Source organism: Manis pentadactyla, chromosome 2 (assembly GCF_030020395.1).
Source record: "Manis pentadactyla isolate mManPen7 chromosome 2, mManPen7.hap1, whole genome shotgun sequence".
In the NCBI taxonomy this organism is placed as follows: Eukaryota; Metazoa; Chordata; class Mammalia; order Pholidota; family Manidae; genus Manis; species Manis pentadactyla.
Window position 1 is genome coordinate 155,036,843 of NC_080020.1, and position 16,145 is coordinate 155,052,987.

Sequence of the window (16,145 nt, forward strand, 5' to 3'; positions counted from 1 at the left end):
AACCTCATAATCGTATCTCCCCTTCACACATAAAGACAAAAAGCCAGATTTTTTTCCTTGGTGAACTCCTGTTGATAACTGGTGATCATACACCATGTCCAAATGTTTACAAAATATTAAAATCATTCTAGACTTTGATATCAAAACCTGAAGAGGGAGAAACCCTCAAGGAACATTTGAAGAGATGTAAGAGGCTTGCCTGCAGCAGGTGGGGTGGGGGTGGTCTGGAATGTGACCTGTTATGTTCAAACGTGCTCGTCTGAACTGGGATGTTAGTTGTACAAAGGAAAAAGACTTAAATAATTATTTTTCCGGCCATACACAAAAAAAAACTTAACCTGGTCATCTTATAGTATCTTCCTCAGTTGTTCTTTTAATAGATAAACAAAACAGGGATAAACAATTACAGAGCTAAGTCTCTCATGAGTGTAGATGCGAAAATTCTAAATAAGGATTTTGGCAAATCAAATCCAGTGAAGTGTAACAAGGATAATATGTTTAACTAAGTTAGGTTTATTCCCATTTTGCAATAAATGTTCATGAGATAACATTAAAAGAATCAATCTGTGTAATTCAGAATAAAGGAGATGTATTATTTAATCATCTCAACAGATATTTAAAAAGCATTTGGAAAAATTCATCATTTATTCATTATAAAAACTTTTAGCAAACCAGGAAGACAAGGAAACTCTTGATCTGATAAAGGAAATCTACCAAAAAAAAAAAAAAATACAGCAAAATCATACATAATGATAAATTTTGAAAGCTTTCTCAAAACCTAGAATAAGACAAATGCCCAGTGTCACCAGTTCAACACAATCCTAAATGTCCTAGCCAGTGAAATAAGGCAAGAACAAGGATAAAATGTATAAAGCTTGGCAATAAATAAGGAAATTGCCGTTATTCATAAGCAACATAATTATGCTTGTAGAGAATCTGCAAGTATCTAAAATAAACTACTAGAATTAATGAGTGAATTTTGCAAGGCCAATGGATTCAAGGTTGTTATACAAAAATTAACTCTACTTCTCTATACTTGCGTGGTTGGTATTAATGAAGAATAGATCTGGTCCTTTCCCTAGTTCCTGGCACTGCAAGTCTAAAACCCTTGGAATTTCCCAAGTAATAGAAGCATCTGTTATGCTAATGTGATGACACAAGGTGAGCCCCTAAAGATAGCTTCACAAAGGGCTGGTCACCAGTCAAACCAAGCTGCAGACGACAGAACCTGCAGCTGCCCTACCTCCAGGGAAAGGAGGAGGGCTGGACACAGAGCTCAATCATGGCTTTATCATGGCCAAAAACTCCCTCCTGCCCAAGTAATGAAATCCTGATGAAAACCCTGGACCTCAAAGCTCAGTGGAGCTTCTTGGTTGGTGAACATATTTCCGTGCCTGGAGGCTGACACACCCTGAATCAGTGGGAGCGGGCATGGAAGCTCTGCATCCAGGATGTTGTTCCAGACCCTTCAGGGCCTCATCTTCTGTGTCCTTTAAAATAAAACTAATCATAAGTGTAGCACTTTCCTGAGTTGAGTCATGCCAATAGATTATCAAACTTGAGGCCCATCTTGGGAATCCCCAAATTTATAGCCAATTGATCAGAAGAAGAGCACGAGTTGGGGGAACCCCACTTGTGGCTGGCATGTGAAGTGAGGGTAGTCTGTGGAAGACGAAGCCCTCAGACAAGGGCTAACCCTAACACCAGGTGGTTGGCATCAGAACTGAACTGCAGCTCACTCCAGCTGGAACAATCTTAAGCAAACATTTGGAAAATAAAATTTTTAAACCACCACTTAAACCTTCATGTGCTGTTGGTGGACAGAAATACCATATAACCCAGGAACCCCACTTCTGGGAATTTACTTGAAGAAAACAAAATCACTAATTTGAAAAGACGTATGCACCCTTATGTTTACTGCAGTATTATTTACAATAGCCAAAATATGGAAACAACCAAAATGTGAATGGATAGAGAAGATATGGTACATAGACCAATGAACTATTACTCAGCCATGTAAGAGAAAATCCATCCATTTGTAACAACGTGGTTGGACCGTAGGGTATTTACGCTAAGTGAAGAAAGTCAGGTAGAGAGAGACAAATAACATGACTTCACTTACATGTGGAATCTTGAAAAATTAAAAACAAATGAACAAATACACAAAGCAGGTAGACTTAAAGATACAGAGAAGAAACTGGTGGTTGCCTGGGGGTGGGGCAGATGGGTGAAATAGGCGAAGAGGATAAAGAGGTACAAACTTCTAATTATAAAATAAATAAATCATGGGGAAGAAAAGTACAGCATAGGGAGCATTGTCAATAATATTGGAATGTCTCTGTGTGTTGACAGTAACTACATTTACCAGGGTGAGCTTTTAGTAACATTATTTGTCAAATCACTATGTGGTACACCTGAAACCAATTTAATGATGTATATCAACTATATTTCAATAAAAAAAATAAAGATACCACTTAAAATCTCCAAATACTTAGGAATAAACCTAAGAAAAGATGTGTAGGACTTCACAGAAAATGATGAAACATTATTGAAAGAAATTAAGAGGACATAAACAAATGGAGGGGTGACCAAGTCTGCAGACTGGAAGATCATTACTATAAAGACGTCATGTCTTCAAGTTGATCTACAGATTGAATGCAATGTCACTCAATTCCCAGAAAAAAAGGCTGAGAATAGTCAAGACAATGTAGAAGATGAGCAAAGAACAACACACTTAACATTACCAGATACAAAAATCTATATACAACTACTGCAATTATATCAATGTGGTGCTGGAAAAACACAAGGAAAAATAAAAAAGCCAATGGAATATGAGTCCAGAGCCAGACACACACACCTGCCACAGATCAGTGAGGAAAGGACAGTCTTCTCAATAAGCAGTACTGGACTAGTTAGAAATCCATACAGATAAAACAATGAACCTTAACATGTAATACATCAAAAACAAAAATAAATATCAGAAGGATTACAGATTTAAACAGGAAAGGCAAACAATACAGTTTCTGGAAGATAACATAGGATCCCAGCTGCCTGACTTGTACATAGGCAAGGAATCTTAACAGGACCTCAAAAGCACTAGCCACAATGGACGATAAGCATGTGAAAATTGTGCTCCCCATCATTACTCACTGGAGAAACCTATATTAAAATGCCAATGAGATACTAACAAACACCCCCATTTCTGGCTACCATAAAATTACATAAATAGCCAACATTACCAGAGTTGTGGGGATAGCGTGTACACTGATACAAGCACTTTGGAAAACTGGCTCCTCAATGCTGTAAGGTGGCCCAGCAATTCTACTCCCAGGTATATTCCCAACAGAAATGCCTACATATAGTCACCAGAAGACATGCACGTGAGCGTACTCTTAGCAGAATCATCTGTAATCATTCCAAACTGGAAACAATCCAAATGCCCATCAACAGTACCATTACAGTGTATACTGTGGAATACTATACAGCAATAAAAAAGAATGAACCACAGCAACACACAAGATGGAAAGGCTCATAAACTTAACACTAAGTAGGAGTCAAACACAAGAGTATATACTGTAGGATTCACTTCTGAAAGTTCGAAAACATGGAATCTACCTGAAGAAAATGAAATCATTAATTCCAAAAGACATATCTGCACCCCTCTGTTAACTGCAGCATCATTTACAATAGTCAAGATATGGAAGCAACCCCAGTATCCACTGATAGGTGAATGGATAAAGACATGTTACATGTCTACAATGGAATATTACTCAGCCATAAAACAGAAAGAAGTCTTGCCATCTGCAACAACATAGATGCACCTACAGGTATTATGTAAGTGAAATGTCAGTCACAGAAAGATGGAATACATATGGCTTCACTTATATGTGGAATCTGAAAAACAAAACAAAATAAATACCCTTATAGTGAGCATTTCATAATGTACATAATTGGTGAATCACTAAAGTTGTTCATCTGAAACTGATATAATACTGCACATAAACTATAAACTGATTGATTTAAGTTCAAAATCAGAAAAAATTAACCTATGATTTTGGGGGCAGGGGCAGTGACTGGGAAGGTGCATGGCAGGGGACTTGAGGGTGTTGGTAGTGTTCTATTTCCTGAATTCAGTGGGAGTTACACAGGGGGTGTTCCAACTATAAAACTGTACAGGCGTGCTTTATGCACTTTTCTTCAATGAAATGTTCACTTTAAAACAATTCTAGGTGGTTGCCAGGGACAGAAGGTGAGCCAAATGGCTGAAGGGAGTCAAAAGTTACAAACTTCCAGTTACAAAATAAATAGTCATGGGTATATAATATAAGCAAGTTGACTACAGTCTATACTATTGTATTGCATATTTGAAAGTCACTAAGAGAACAGGTCTCAAAGTTATCACAAGGAAAAAAATTGTTAACTATGTATGGTGATGGATGATAACTAAACTTACTGTGGTGATCATTTGGCAATATACATGTGGAATCATTATGTTGTACTCCTGAAACTAATAAAATCTTACATATCAATTAATATTTCAATTTTTTAAAAATCTAGAACTGACAGTAAATTTTCCAGTTTGGAATTGTTGGAATACCCCAAACCTCTGGTGTCTTTCTACCATCTCATGCAAAGTGACACAGACCAGTGTGGTTAAGAGCCTGACCTCGAGGGAAGCAGTGTGCAGCAGCCACCTAGTTGTCACCTAACTAGGAAAGATTCTCAGCCTCTCTGAGGCTCAGACACCCCACCCCGCTTTACCACCACCCACCTCCGCCCCGGGTCTACAGCACTTGGAGGATAAATTAAGTATTCAATAAAGGTCAACCATTAACGAAGGTCTTCTTCCTTCTTTATGCTCTCTGCTCTACCCTCTTTCAGAGCTCTGGGTCTCTGGGTCACTTCTGGGGAGACTGGGCCTACTGGGGAGTCCCTCTCCCATCACATCCCCCTTGGTCCGTACTGCTTTTCTATCAAAGCCTCTTCTCTCCTCAACTGGACATCAGGGACTGGTGAATTCTGACATGAAACCCAAGCAGAGGGGCCCCTGGTAAATGAGGCCACGCCCTTCCCCTGGAGCAGCGACCCTCCACTTTCTTTGCTCCTGCTGTTAGAGTAAGAATGTGCTGGCAATCAGGGTGGCAGACTTAACTTTTGTCCACCTTGCAGGAAATAAATAATTAAGGCAACAAGAATTTCCTCAGGTTTCAACTCCACTTCCACACATTTTCTTCCTTAAGCTCTGACTTCTGTTATCCTTATTAATATTCACACTGGGGTCCAATAAGACGGTATCTGAGTTAGCATGTAATTATATAGGGGGCTCTTTTGGCCTCAGTGAATTCGTAATTCCAAGCAAGGAACCATGCACAGAGTGAGGTAGCCTGAGGCAGCATATGAGAACCACTGTGGCCCAAGTTGGTGTCAGTGCCAAGGCACCTCTTAGATAGAAATAACAACAGTTTTTAAAATTGCTAACATTACTGCATAATAACATGGTGCCAGACACTGAGCTAAGCACCCCACATGCCTTCCCTCATTCAGGCCTCACCACAACACTCTCAGCTGGATACTGGCATTAATGTGGATAACTGTATCAGTAGAGAAGAGAAATTTTTCTGAGACCAAGAGTCCATCACCATTTTGAGCCTTTCATGAAAAAAATCAACACTGCATAAGCACTTAAACCTTTAAAACTTACTTTTACGGAAGTCTGATGAACTAGATGTAAATTTAAAGCAGGAGTCCAGTTAACTGTGCATGTCCATGTGTGAGAACAAGACCCCGGCTGGATGGGAAAAATGTGTGGGTGCGTGTATGCCAGCCTGTGGGGAGAAATACATATGTGTCTGTGTGTTTAAAGCATGCTTGTGTGTGAGAGCAGGGGAGTGTGTGTGTGTGTGTGTGTGAGCTGTGAGAGCAGGGGAGTGTGTGTGTGTGTGTGTGTGTGTGTGTGTGTGTGTGTGTGTGTGTGTGTGTGTGTGTGTGAGCTTGCCCACGGTAAGGGTGCAGGAGGTGCAGGAGCCTCCAACCAAGGCTCCTGGATGCCTGTTGGCCAGTGACCAGTTGTTACAGGGAGCCTAGGAAACCAGTCTTTCAAGAACCCCGCCCAGGTCACGGTAAATTGGCCCTGCAGCAGGGAAGCGCCTCTGACAGTACTCTCTGGGGAATGCTCCAGCAACACCAGGTTAACCCCCAGCAAAACAGGCTAGTGGCTACACACCCCAGCCCTCTGGGCTCACCTTCTTCTCAGCCACACAGCACTGCCCAGCCCTCAATCAGTGGAAATACTCTGAGACATCCCTCCCAAGAATCCCAGGGACAAAAAAGGTTTTCATTTCTTATCAAAGTCTGAACTGTTCCAAAAACTGGCACAAAATTGTACACAAGACAATAGTTTCAATGTGAAAATTCATATGGGCAGCTACTGGGAGAGAACATGGCTATTAAAATGAAAATGGCTTTGATCTTGCTATGTTATATTTTTTTAACCTAAAGAAAAGCTTTTTAAAGTAAATTTCTAAAAAAGTTATTACAATAAATCAAAATATTAAAAGTAGTTCCTTCTATGTCATGAGTTCATGGATTTTTTTATTAAGGTATCATTGATATACAATTTTACGAAGGTTTCACATGAGCAACATTGTGGTTACTACATTCACCCACATTATCAAGTCCCCCTCCGCACCCCACTGTAGTCACTGTGCATCAGTGTAGTAAGATGTCCTGGATTGTTTGGTTCAGATTTTTGTGTTTTCTGAAATTCTGACAATAAGCTGTATCTCTTTTATAATAATCACTAGTAGAAAGAAAATCACATAGTAAATGGAACAGGAATAGACTAAAAAGTTCAGTGTCCATTTGATGAAATGAGCCGGGAGTCTTCTATGCAGCCAGAGACTTTTACAATAGGATGTGGGAAAGACAGGAGGGGTAACCTGAGGTACAGGGCATGTGAGCATGGTCACGGGGCAGCCGCGCCGGACAGCAGGAGAGGAGGGGCTGGGTCAAATGGCAGCAACAGCGAGAGAAGGCTATTCCCCATCCTCTTAGCTGAGGGCTGTCTCAGCACCTCTGGAAAATTCCATAACCCTCATATACTCCTGGCCAGTTCTGCTGAGAAGTTCCAAATATTCCTAAGACTAAGGGAAAGCTTAGAGACAGCCAGCCTTAGGATGAGAAGGGTGACTGTCCCTCCCATGGGCTGAATTGAAGAAACCAGATGGCTCTGCTAAAATCAGTCACCAAGACAGTGACAGAAGGGCCTGGCCCATTCTCACCTTCTAGACACACTCTGCCTTGGCTGTGTGGCCTTGCAGAGGAGTATCTGATAAACACACTCGCTGCCCTGGCCCTAGAGGGGACTGAGACCGCAGGAAAACAGTACAGCAAGCCTCAAAGAGGCCCTTGCTGTTCCATTACCCCAGTTCGTCTGTGTGACAGAACTAACGTGGGGGGCGGGGGGTGGAGAGACAGAGCACACCGTGGTCTATACCCCAAAGCCTCTCTGCTGATAAGCTCATTTCTCATCCTGTGGTTTTTTTTCTCCCTGAACAAGAGGCACAGAGGTGGATGACACACCCCTTGAAGATCCAGCTCAAATGTTATCTCCTCTGGAGTGTCCTCCAGTCTTTACCAACCAGACAAGCCTCAGCTTCCTGAAAGTCCCTGCCCCTTATCCATTTCTCCTGCAGGACCCAGTTCTGTGGTTTTGGGTCTCTGTGCACCCATCTTATTTTCAAGGCTAATATCCACTCAATACCTCCTGTCCTGACCAGGGTAACTTGGGAGCTGGCTGGGCTTTCTAATTAAAAATGTAAGACTTTTGGAAAGTAAACACAATATGACCTCGGCATGATCTCAGAAGCTCCTATCAGGGCAGCACCTTCCAGAACACAAACAAGAGCTTTGGGAAGGCTGTAAACAGGAGATGGTGGGTCTGCTCCTTGTGGAAGCTGGCCCACAGGCTGCACCACGCCAGCAGGGGGAGAGGTGCAGCTGGCAGAGCACCGCACTGAGGAGGAGGTGAGCAGGAGCTGGCCAGAGTTGGCCCCAGCTGACCTGCTGGCACCTCCGCCCCAGCCTGTGGCTCCTGTCACCCTCGCAGACACACTGGCCCCGGCAGCTTCTTGACTTCCAATCACCAGCCCAGGTGAGACTCAGTTTCCAGGCAAAGCTGCTGAGGCCAGGCGCAGAGCTGCTCTCTCCCAGCACTTGTGTCTCATCCACAGTCTGGGCTCGGCCCCGCCGTGGCTGACCTCCCCAGGAGGCTCCCCAAACCATGCCCACTTGGCTTTGTGTCTCTCCAAGGAGCCACTTCAGCCAGGCATCCTTCTACATGCTTCAGGTGCTTTGCCTGCTCTCGGCTGACTTCCAAACCTGTCAGCCTGGTTCTAGCCTCACTCCCAAGCCCCACATGGGCACTTTCACCTGTGCACATGCCTGGACGGCCTGCACCCTCATCCTGCTTGGTGTAGTCCAGGGCTGGCAGCGTGGGCATCACCTGAGAGCTTGTCAGAAATGCACTCTCAGACCCACTGGCCACACCACAGACCCACTGAGTTCAAATCTGCATTCTAAAAAAATGCCCAGGCAGTTGGGGCACCTATTCAAGTGTAAGAAGCTCTGGTGCACACAATGCTGGGCACAGAGGAATCCAATAAAGGGTCACATCATTATTATTTACTACCACTCCCTTTTCTCCAGCCTCACCAAACTCTGCCTCCTCCTCTCCCCACTTCCATTAAAAGACATAACCAACCTGGATCCCACGCTAGAACCTCAGATGTCCATGACTACTTTCTGGTCCAACTCTAACATCTCCATAATGATCACTGAGTCCTCTTACTCTGCTTAGGAAGCATCTTCCTCGGCCACATGCACTGACCTGAGCTATGCACAGCTAGGCTTTGTTTCCATCTGTCTGCCTGGTAGACTGAGCTCTGAATCGAGCTGTTTTATTCCTCTCTGGCTTGCAACAGCTAGCACACTGTCTGACACACAGGCTTCCAAAATTTAAGTGCCTGCTTAACAGATTAGTGAATAAGCAAACAAAGGGAAGTAAGATACTTAAGGTGTGTGAGACTGTAGGAACCAGAAGTGAATGCAAAAATTATGCAGTGTTTTTTCTTGAATTTGTAAAGTTGTTTCAGGAATAAAATTAACTAGGTGGGGAAAATGTGCTGTGGCATAGATGGAAATATGGGGGAGTTTTTCATGACAGTATTTCTAGCTTCTCTTCTCTCCCCTAACTCTGTATGAGGAGCAGAATAGGTCCAAGGACACCTCACGGGTCATGACCAAGCTGAGTACAGTTTAACCCAGCTCTTGAAAGGGCGCTGGATGGTCGTAAAGTGGGTGGGGAAAGATAAGCTGACTAAAGATGAGCTAACTACCTGGGAGGGGCAGGAATGTCACAGAGGGAGGTGGGTTCAGTGCAGGACTTCAGCTTCTGACCTCCACTTGGAGAATTCATTCATTACTTCACTTCCAGAGTCTCAGCGTATGTGAAAAAGAAAAAATGCAACTGGGCAGCAACAGCCCAGGGAGCCTCTGTTCTAAGATTTCAAGCTGTAGACAAACTCAACCACAACACCCACTGCAAACAGTTCTAGGTGAGGTGTGAGTCAAAGGACCAAGGTTCAGACTGCATGAGCCTCAGTGGCCTTACTGTGGTCTTACGGTCTTCCAAACCTGTTAGCCTGGTCCTGACGTCCACCTAGCATCATGTCTTGCACAGAGTATGGGGTTCAGTAATTAGTACCTTGAGCTAGGAGGCAGAAGCAGCTGGGAAGCTGTTAACCCTCTGCTTTGCTCTCTAGTGGAAGCTCAGCCCCCCACGCTTGTCTCCAATGTGCAGAAGCATATTCGCGACTCAAGCTAATGAGTGAAGCTATGTAAACCCCTTATGGCCAAAGACCACTTATTCAGAGAAACTGAAGCACAGGCAAGGGGAACCATGCACCACACTCAAAACCTGCAACTCCACTTCTCAGTCCCTGACCCAAACCATTAATACATTTGCCACTGCAGGAGTTCCTCCTGGCTTTTTTGGTCAAGCCCCTGTATAACAGCATTACGCCATTTTTCTCTATCCCTTACTAGCTTCTCAAGATGCTAACACTTATCTGGAATGGGGATAACTGTCTCTCAAATCTGACAACCACTCATCCATTCAATAACTCTTTATTGAGGTCTTACTATGTGCCAAGAACCCCTGTAAGCAAACATCAGTGAACATAATAAAGTGCCCTGCCCTTTGGAACTTAAATTTCAGTGTAAGCATAGGAACTTCATAAATTGCATAGCTGTTAGACAAATGGTATGTGCTATGAGAAAAAGAAAATTGAACACAGGGTAGAGGAGATTAGGAAGGTCAGGGTGGGATGAGGGGGTGACAGTAACGCCACACTAAGGTTAAACTGAAGCAGACATGAGGGAGGAATGAGCCATGTCCTATCTGGGAAAGAACATTCCAGGCTGAGGCAATAGCCAGAGCAAAGGCCCCAGCAGGAGAGCATCCTGGTGAGTTTAAGGAACTGCAGGAAGGCCAGTAGGTCATTCATTCACTTACCACGCACTTACTGAAGATCCAGCTCCTTGCCAGATACCAGTGGTGACTATGCTAGTAAGGCATGATGCCTATTCTCAAGTATCTTGCAATGCCAAGGGCAAGGAGATAAAATGACCTCAAAAGAGGATTATACCCAGAGCAGGGAGATTCTGGTAGAGGTCAGGGCCCTCACCAACTTGGAGGCACTGACTAGCCCACTGAAGCGCAGTAAGGACCCTTAGGGACATGTTGCCTACATGTGGAGGCACCCCAGCTTGGATTTTCATGCTGCTGACAATGCTGGCTGTGCCAACCTTAATTCCTGGATTTTCTTTGCTAAGAAAGCTTTCCAAACATAGATTTGTCAAGAAAATCTTTTAAATTGCAGATGTACACTCCATGCTTGCAGTGTCCGAGACAGCCTTAAACTAAAAAGGCAAATGCCCAGTGGAAAGATCTGGGAAAGGCAACAGTGGAGCCCAGGGTGGCACTGAGTTGAGTTTGGGAACTGGAAAGCAAGGATGTAAACTCCAGGGAGTGTTCATTAGGGGTGGCCATCATATCTCCATCTCCCAGCTTTGCACGGGCAGGGGATGCAAATTACCAGCACCTCCTCCGGAGCTGGGGCTCAAGCCACCAGCCTCTACTAAGGAGAGCCCAGTGAACTAAAATGTGCATCCAGAGAGTTCCACTTAGGCCTGAGAGATGCTAGCTGTTTTACCAACTTCATGAAGCAGTACTTTTTTTTACAAGATGAATCCAAAGATGGCCCTGCCAAGACCCAGGAAGCTCCCATCCTAGGAAGGGTTCAGTTCTGCTGATCAGGGGCTGGAAGCTTGGCCAAGCCAACCCATACCAGATGGATCTAGATCTGGGCTGAATGATGCCACCATGCTTGTTGGGCATGTCACCAGCGACAGTCCCAAAGATCACAGGCGTGGTGAGGAGGAAGCCACCCTGGTGGGCCCTAAACCAGGTTCCTGACCAAGCAACATGGGAGAAGTCCTCAGGGCCAAGAAGCTGCAGCATCAGGATGGGGTACAAATCCTCACTGCTCTTCCATCCCAGGCTCAGATACCTGGGGGAAACCTGGACCTGCACCCCCAGAGCTCCAGCCAGGTTGTGGTAGCTACCAGGTATCTACATTCCCCCAGTCCCTCTGTAGTGAGGTTGCCTTACCTGGCTGTCTCCTGCTTGGAACTGTATTACTCAAGTCTTCTTCAGCCTGGTTGTAAAGATTCAGTCTGTCAAGCTGAGAAAGGGAGGGTACCAATCTCCCACCCTGGTCCTGACCCACACCTGGCAAGGCCAGCTCCTTCCTATCTGACTCCATCACCCTCTGATCCAGCCAATCCAGTCTCTTCTCCACGCTCTTTCCAGAAAAGATGGGGGCTTGCTCACAGGTAGGGTGCAGAAGTTGCTCCTAGCCTGGGTGCTCCTAGCTCAGCCAGCCAGGCAATAGCCAGCAGCTCTGCTTTAGAGAAATGAAGCAAATACCAGGTTTAGGAGGAGCTCTCTCCCCTCCCCCATTCCTTCATAAAGCACTTTCCTTTCTGCCTCATCACTCCCTTTGGCCTAGGAGGGGTTTACCCCATAATTGGTTTGTTTACTGCCATCAGAGTGGCAGAGGTGGGAGGAAAGTTTTGTTGGAAGGCAAGGGGTGTGTGCCCTGAGCTCTGAGGCTGGTGAGTAAACCCTCCAAGAGCCTCGGTAACCACCTGAGCACTGGCCACAAACCCACGTGAGAACAAAACAGGGCAATGCAAGGCCAGCTGAAGATTCCCAGCAGACCACAGGAGGGAAGCTTATGTTTGCCGCCTGGGAAAGACGGAATAATAACCCCAACTTAATCTGCTCGTTTCTGCCTAAGGGTCAAAAGCATTCCTCAGCACTGTTCTGACTGAGGAGCCAACCAGAGACCTCCCAATCTGGGGTCTGGCTAGGAGCGCCAGGAACATCACTCCCCTCATCAAAACCCTCGGCAGCTCTAAGCTCCGAGCACACTTACCATCCTGACCCTCAGGCTCTTCAGGAGGCCCCAGATGATTCAGCCACTCCCCGGCTGACCACAGGTCAGCACAGCCTATACCCAGCTGGACAGGACCACCTGCCAGGCCATAAGTACATCCTTTGCTTCCTCAGTCCAGTTCTCTGCAGTTCTCTGTCTAAGGGGCTCCCTCTGTCTCAAGTATGTTTAAAGGCTCTCCTCCACTGCTCCCCACCGCCCCGTGACAGTTTTCCCAGTTCCACAGCCCCTTCTCCCTCCACCCCAATTAGGTGTGCCACCCATCTCTAACCTCCATGCCCTGATGCAATCCTCTTTTAAGGAATCTACCATACCTGCTCCTGCTTCATTACTCCCTAAGGCCTTGCTCTATCCCTCCAAGAGGCAAACATGTCTTACTCAGCTTTGATTCAATGGAAGCACAAAGCACAGAACCCAACAGACAGCAGACGCTTAACTTTTTGCTGCCCCGAGGAACATTCACCCTCACAGGCACAGGAAGTGATGGGCAAAAGCGCAGAGCCACTCCAACGGACCACTAAGATCAGTGGACACAAAACAGGCAAAGGTAGCAGAGGTACCACAGAGGTTAACTGAGGAGCTGCGCCAAGCTTACCCTTCTTGAACTCCTCCAGCATGGCATCCAACTTGGTGTCATGGAAGACAAAGTGCACTGGGTGGTTGTAGAAGCGGGTGATGGTCTTGAGGGGGGTGCAGTCATCGGGGTCTACGAAGGTCAAATCTTTAACATAGAGAATATCTACAATATTGGAGTGCTCGTCTTCAAACACCGGGATGCGGGTATATCCGCTTTCCATAATCTCAGACATTGTGTTGAAGTCCAGGATGGCATCGCTGCGGATCATGAAGCAGTCTTGGAGCTGGGTCATGATATCCTCCACGGTTTTGGTCCGTAGTTCCAGGGCACCCTGGATCATATTTAGCTCCTCTTTCACGAGATCATTATAGGGCTCTGTCACCTTCAACATCTCCATCAGCTTCTCCCGATTGTAAACAGTGTGAATCTCCTGGCCCAGAAAAAAGTCCAGGAGTTTGCTAATGGGGAAACTGAGGGGAAAGGTGAGTAGCATAAAAAATTTGGTGAGAACGATAGTGTTGGCACCCACAGCCAGCCCATGTCGGGAACACAGGGCCTGCGGTACTATCTCCCCAAAGATGACAATGCCAATGGTGGAGGAGACCACGGCCACAATACCGGACCCAATGAGGTTGTCTAGAAGGATGGTGAGAGAGGTGTTGACCAACACGTTTCCCAGAAGCAGCGAGCAGAGCAAATAGTTGCCCTTGACCCGGATGGGCTCGATCTTGCGGGCATAGCGCCTCTCTTTCTGAGTGCCACAGTTCTGCACGATGCGCAGCTCCATGGGGTCTAGGGCCATAAGCCCCAGGTTTAGGCCAGAAAATATTCCCGACAGCACCAGCAGCACCAAGATGAGAAGAATGTGCAGCCAGAGGGGCAGGACCCTCACAGTCTCCTCTCTCATGAGGAGCAGCGAGTCCTTGTCCATCCACCGCTGCCAGGGCCTGTCCACTCCGGCCCGGGTGCACAGTGCATACAGCTTCACGTTCTCGCTCCTCCGGAGGAACTTGGTGAGTACCACCAGCATCCCAGACGTGTTCCCGCGGCTCACGTTGACCAGCTGCTGGACCACCAGGTCCTTGGTGAGCTCGGGGCAGCTGGTGGAGTTGTGGATGGCCTCGGAGTTGTCCAACTCGGTGAAGGAGATCAGGTCGCTGGAGATAGAGCCCAGCCTCTGGCCATACAGCCTCAGGTTCACTGTGCTGCCCTCGGACACGAAGATGATGCCATCCGAGCCCATCCCGCACGATTTGTTGCAGCTCGCCAGCCTCATGCCCAGGATCGTGCCCCGCTGAGGGTCGCCCTGGCCGCGGGCCCCCCGCGCCCAGAGCAGCACTGGCAGCACCAGCGCCGCCAGGAGGAGGCGCCCTCGGGCCGGCCCGCCACCCGGGCGCCCTTCCCCGCCCGCCGGCGCCATGTTGCTCCGGCACGGCCGCCGCCGCTCCCCGCGCCGGCCCGCTACCACCACCACTCCTGCCGCTCCGCCGCCGCCAAGCCAACTGCCCAAGCCGCTGGCTTTACGTCAGGTCAGCTCCCCGCCCCGCCCCGTCCCGCCGACACACGCCTTCATTAGCATGGGATGCCCCGCCCCGGGCGCGCGGCTCCAGCGCCCGCCCTTAAGGAAGTCCGGCGCTTAAGGTGGCTCGGCGCCCGAGCGCGGGAGCCGCGGGCAAGCTCCCGCCCCGCCCTCCTCCTGGCCCGCCCCTGTCCCACGGCTTTTACGCCGGTAAGGCGTCTGCGTCGTCTGACCAGACCATTTCTCTTCCGCAGCCCAGCCGGGCCACGTGTGCTGGCCTCATTCCTTGCCCTGAAGTCTGCGCCTTCGGGGCGGGGAGCGGGGCTGGGGAACTGACCTTTCTGTAGTTACCTCGGAAGCAGCACCATGTTGTACTCGGGCGAGAAAAATGCTTTATCTGATATAAAAGAAGAAACAGGGAATATAAGGGCTTAGGCCTGAGGAAGGCCTTCAAGTCCACGGGCTTTGCAGCCTGCACGTGGAAACTTTTCTGGCCTCCACACTAATGGGGTTCTTGCTGATCTTGTCCCACGGCCAGAAGTAGGTACCCCACCTCCAGCCCCATCTCTAGCGGCTCCCTGGTGTGGAGGGGACTTGGAACCGAGGATACAAAATGTACCTGCAAATCGAAGGGCCAGGGTCAGGCCGAAGCTTATCTCGTGTCGTTTACATTAAGGACGAAAATATTGAGCATCTGCTGTGTGTCAGGCACTTGTTCCAGGCCCTGACAATATAGCAAAAGTCCCTGCCCACTGGAGTTTATACTCTAGAGCAGAACACAGGCAATAAACAAGTAAACACATTCATAAAATTTATATAATCCTCTGAACAACCCCAGAAAGTTTTGTTATTTTCCTATTAGAGATGAAGCAATTGAGTCTAGGCACAAATCAGGGTCTTCCCAGACTGTCATCTGAAGAGCAGGCTTGTGTGCCTTTGGTAAGGCCTGTTGGGTGTCTCTCCTCAGTCCTGCTTTCTACATCCCTTAAAATGGGGGTTCGAACGGTAGTACAGCACAGCACCATTTCACTGAGATTAACTATGCATTGAACATGTTCTTTGGCTGCTAGTGTTCTTTGCTTACGTAGCTGTTATTGCCTTTCTGGACCAAACCCTTAACCCCAAATTGTGGTGGTGACTGACCAGCTGGGGCAGCCGCATGTGGAAGTGAGCTGAGAGGTGCCATGCCAGACCTGGCCCAGAAATGACTGCTTCTGGCACAGCCCTGCTTCCATGTCAGTCGGCAACTATGAATTGAGTACCAAGGACTCAGGGCATGTGGGGAAGACTGTAGCTGCTGGCCCTATTGGGGGAGGGAGACAGACAAACATTTTTATAGAAATTGCAGAGGTGCACCTAAGGGAGGATCAGGTATCAGGTTGACCACTGAGTCTTGGGACAAGTTTTTTCCCAGCCCTGGAGACACAGAATCAATTTCACTCTCTTCCTGCACAAATACTTGTGTTTATTT

The 16,145-nt window shown here is 47.1% G+C and overlaps 2 protein-coding genes across 6 annotated transcripts in view; one reads left to right on the forward strand and one right to left on the reverse strand.

The window, feature by feature from the left end:
- CNNM4 (cyclin and CBS domain divalent metal cation transport mediator 4) overlaps positions 1-14,584 on the reverse strand; it is a 40,420-nt gene extending 25,836 nt beyond the window's left edge. For all 5 annotated transcript variants that reach the window (XM_036888751.2, XM_036888759.2, XM_036888760.2 and 2 more), the window contains exon 1: positions 13,174-14,584. In XM_036888751.2, the coding sequence (XP_036744646.2) occupies positions 13,174-14,575 (1,402 nt within the window). In that variant the 5' untranslated portion in view covers positions 14,576-14,584. The remainder of the gene's footprint in view (positions 1-13,173) is intronic.
- The window catches only part of LMAN2L (lectin, mannose binding 2 like), a 46,072-nt gene continuing 44,488 nt past the window's right edge, over positions 14,562-16,145 (forward strand). The window contains exon 1 of the mRNA XM_036888843.2: positions 14,562-14,684. The gene's annotated coding sequence lies outside the window, so the exon portion shown is untranslated. The remainder of the gene's footprint in view (positions 14,685-16,145) is intronic.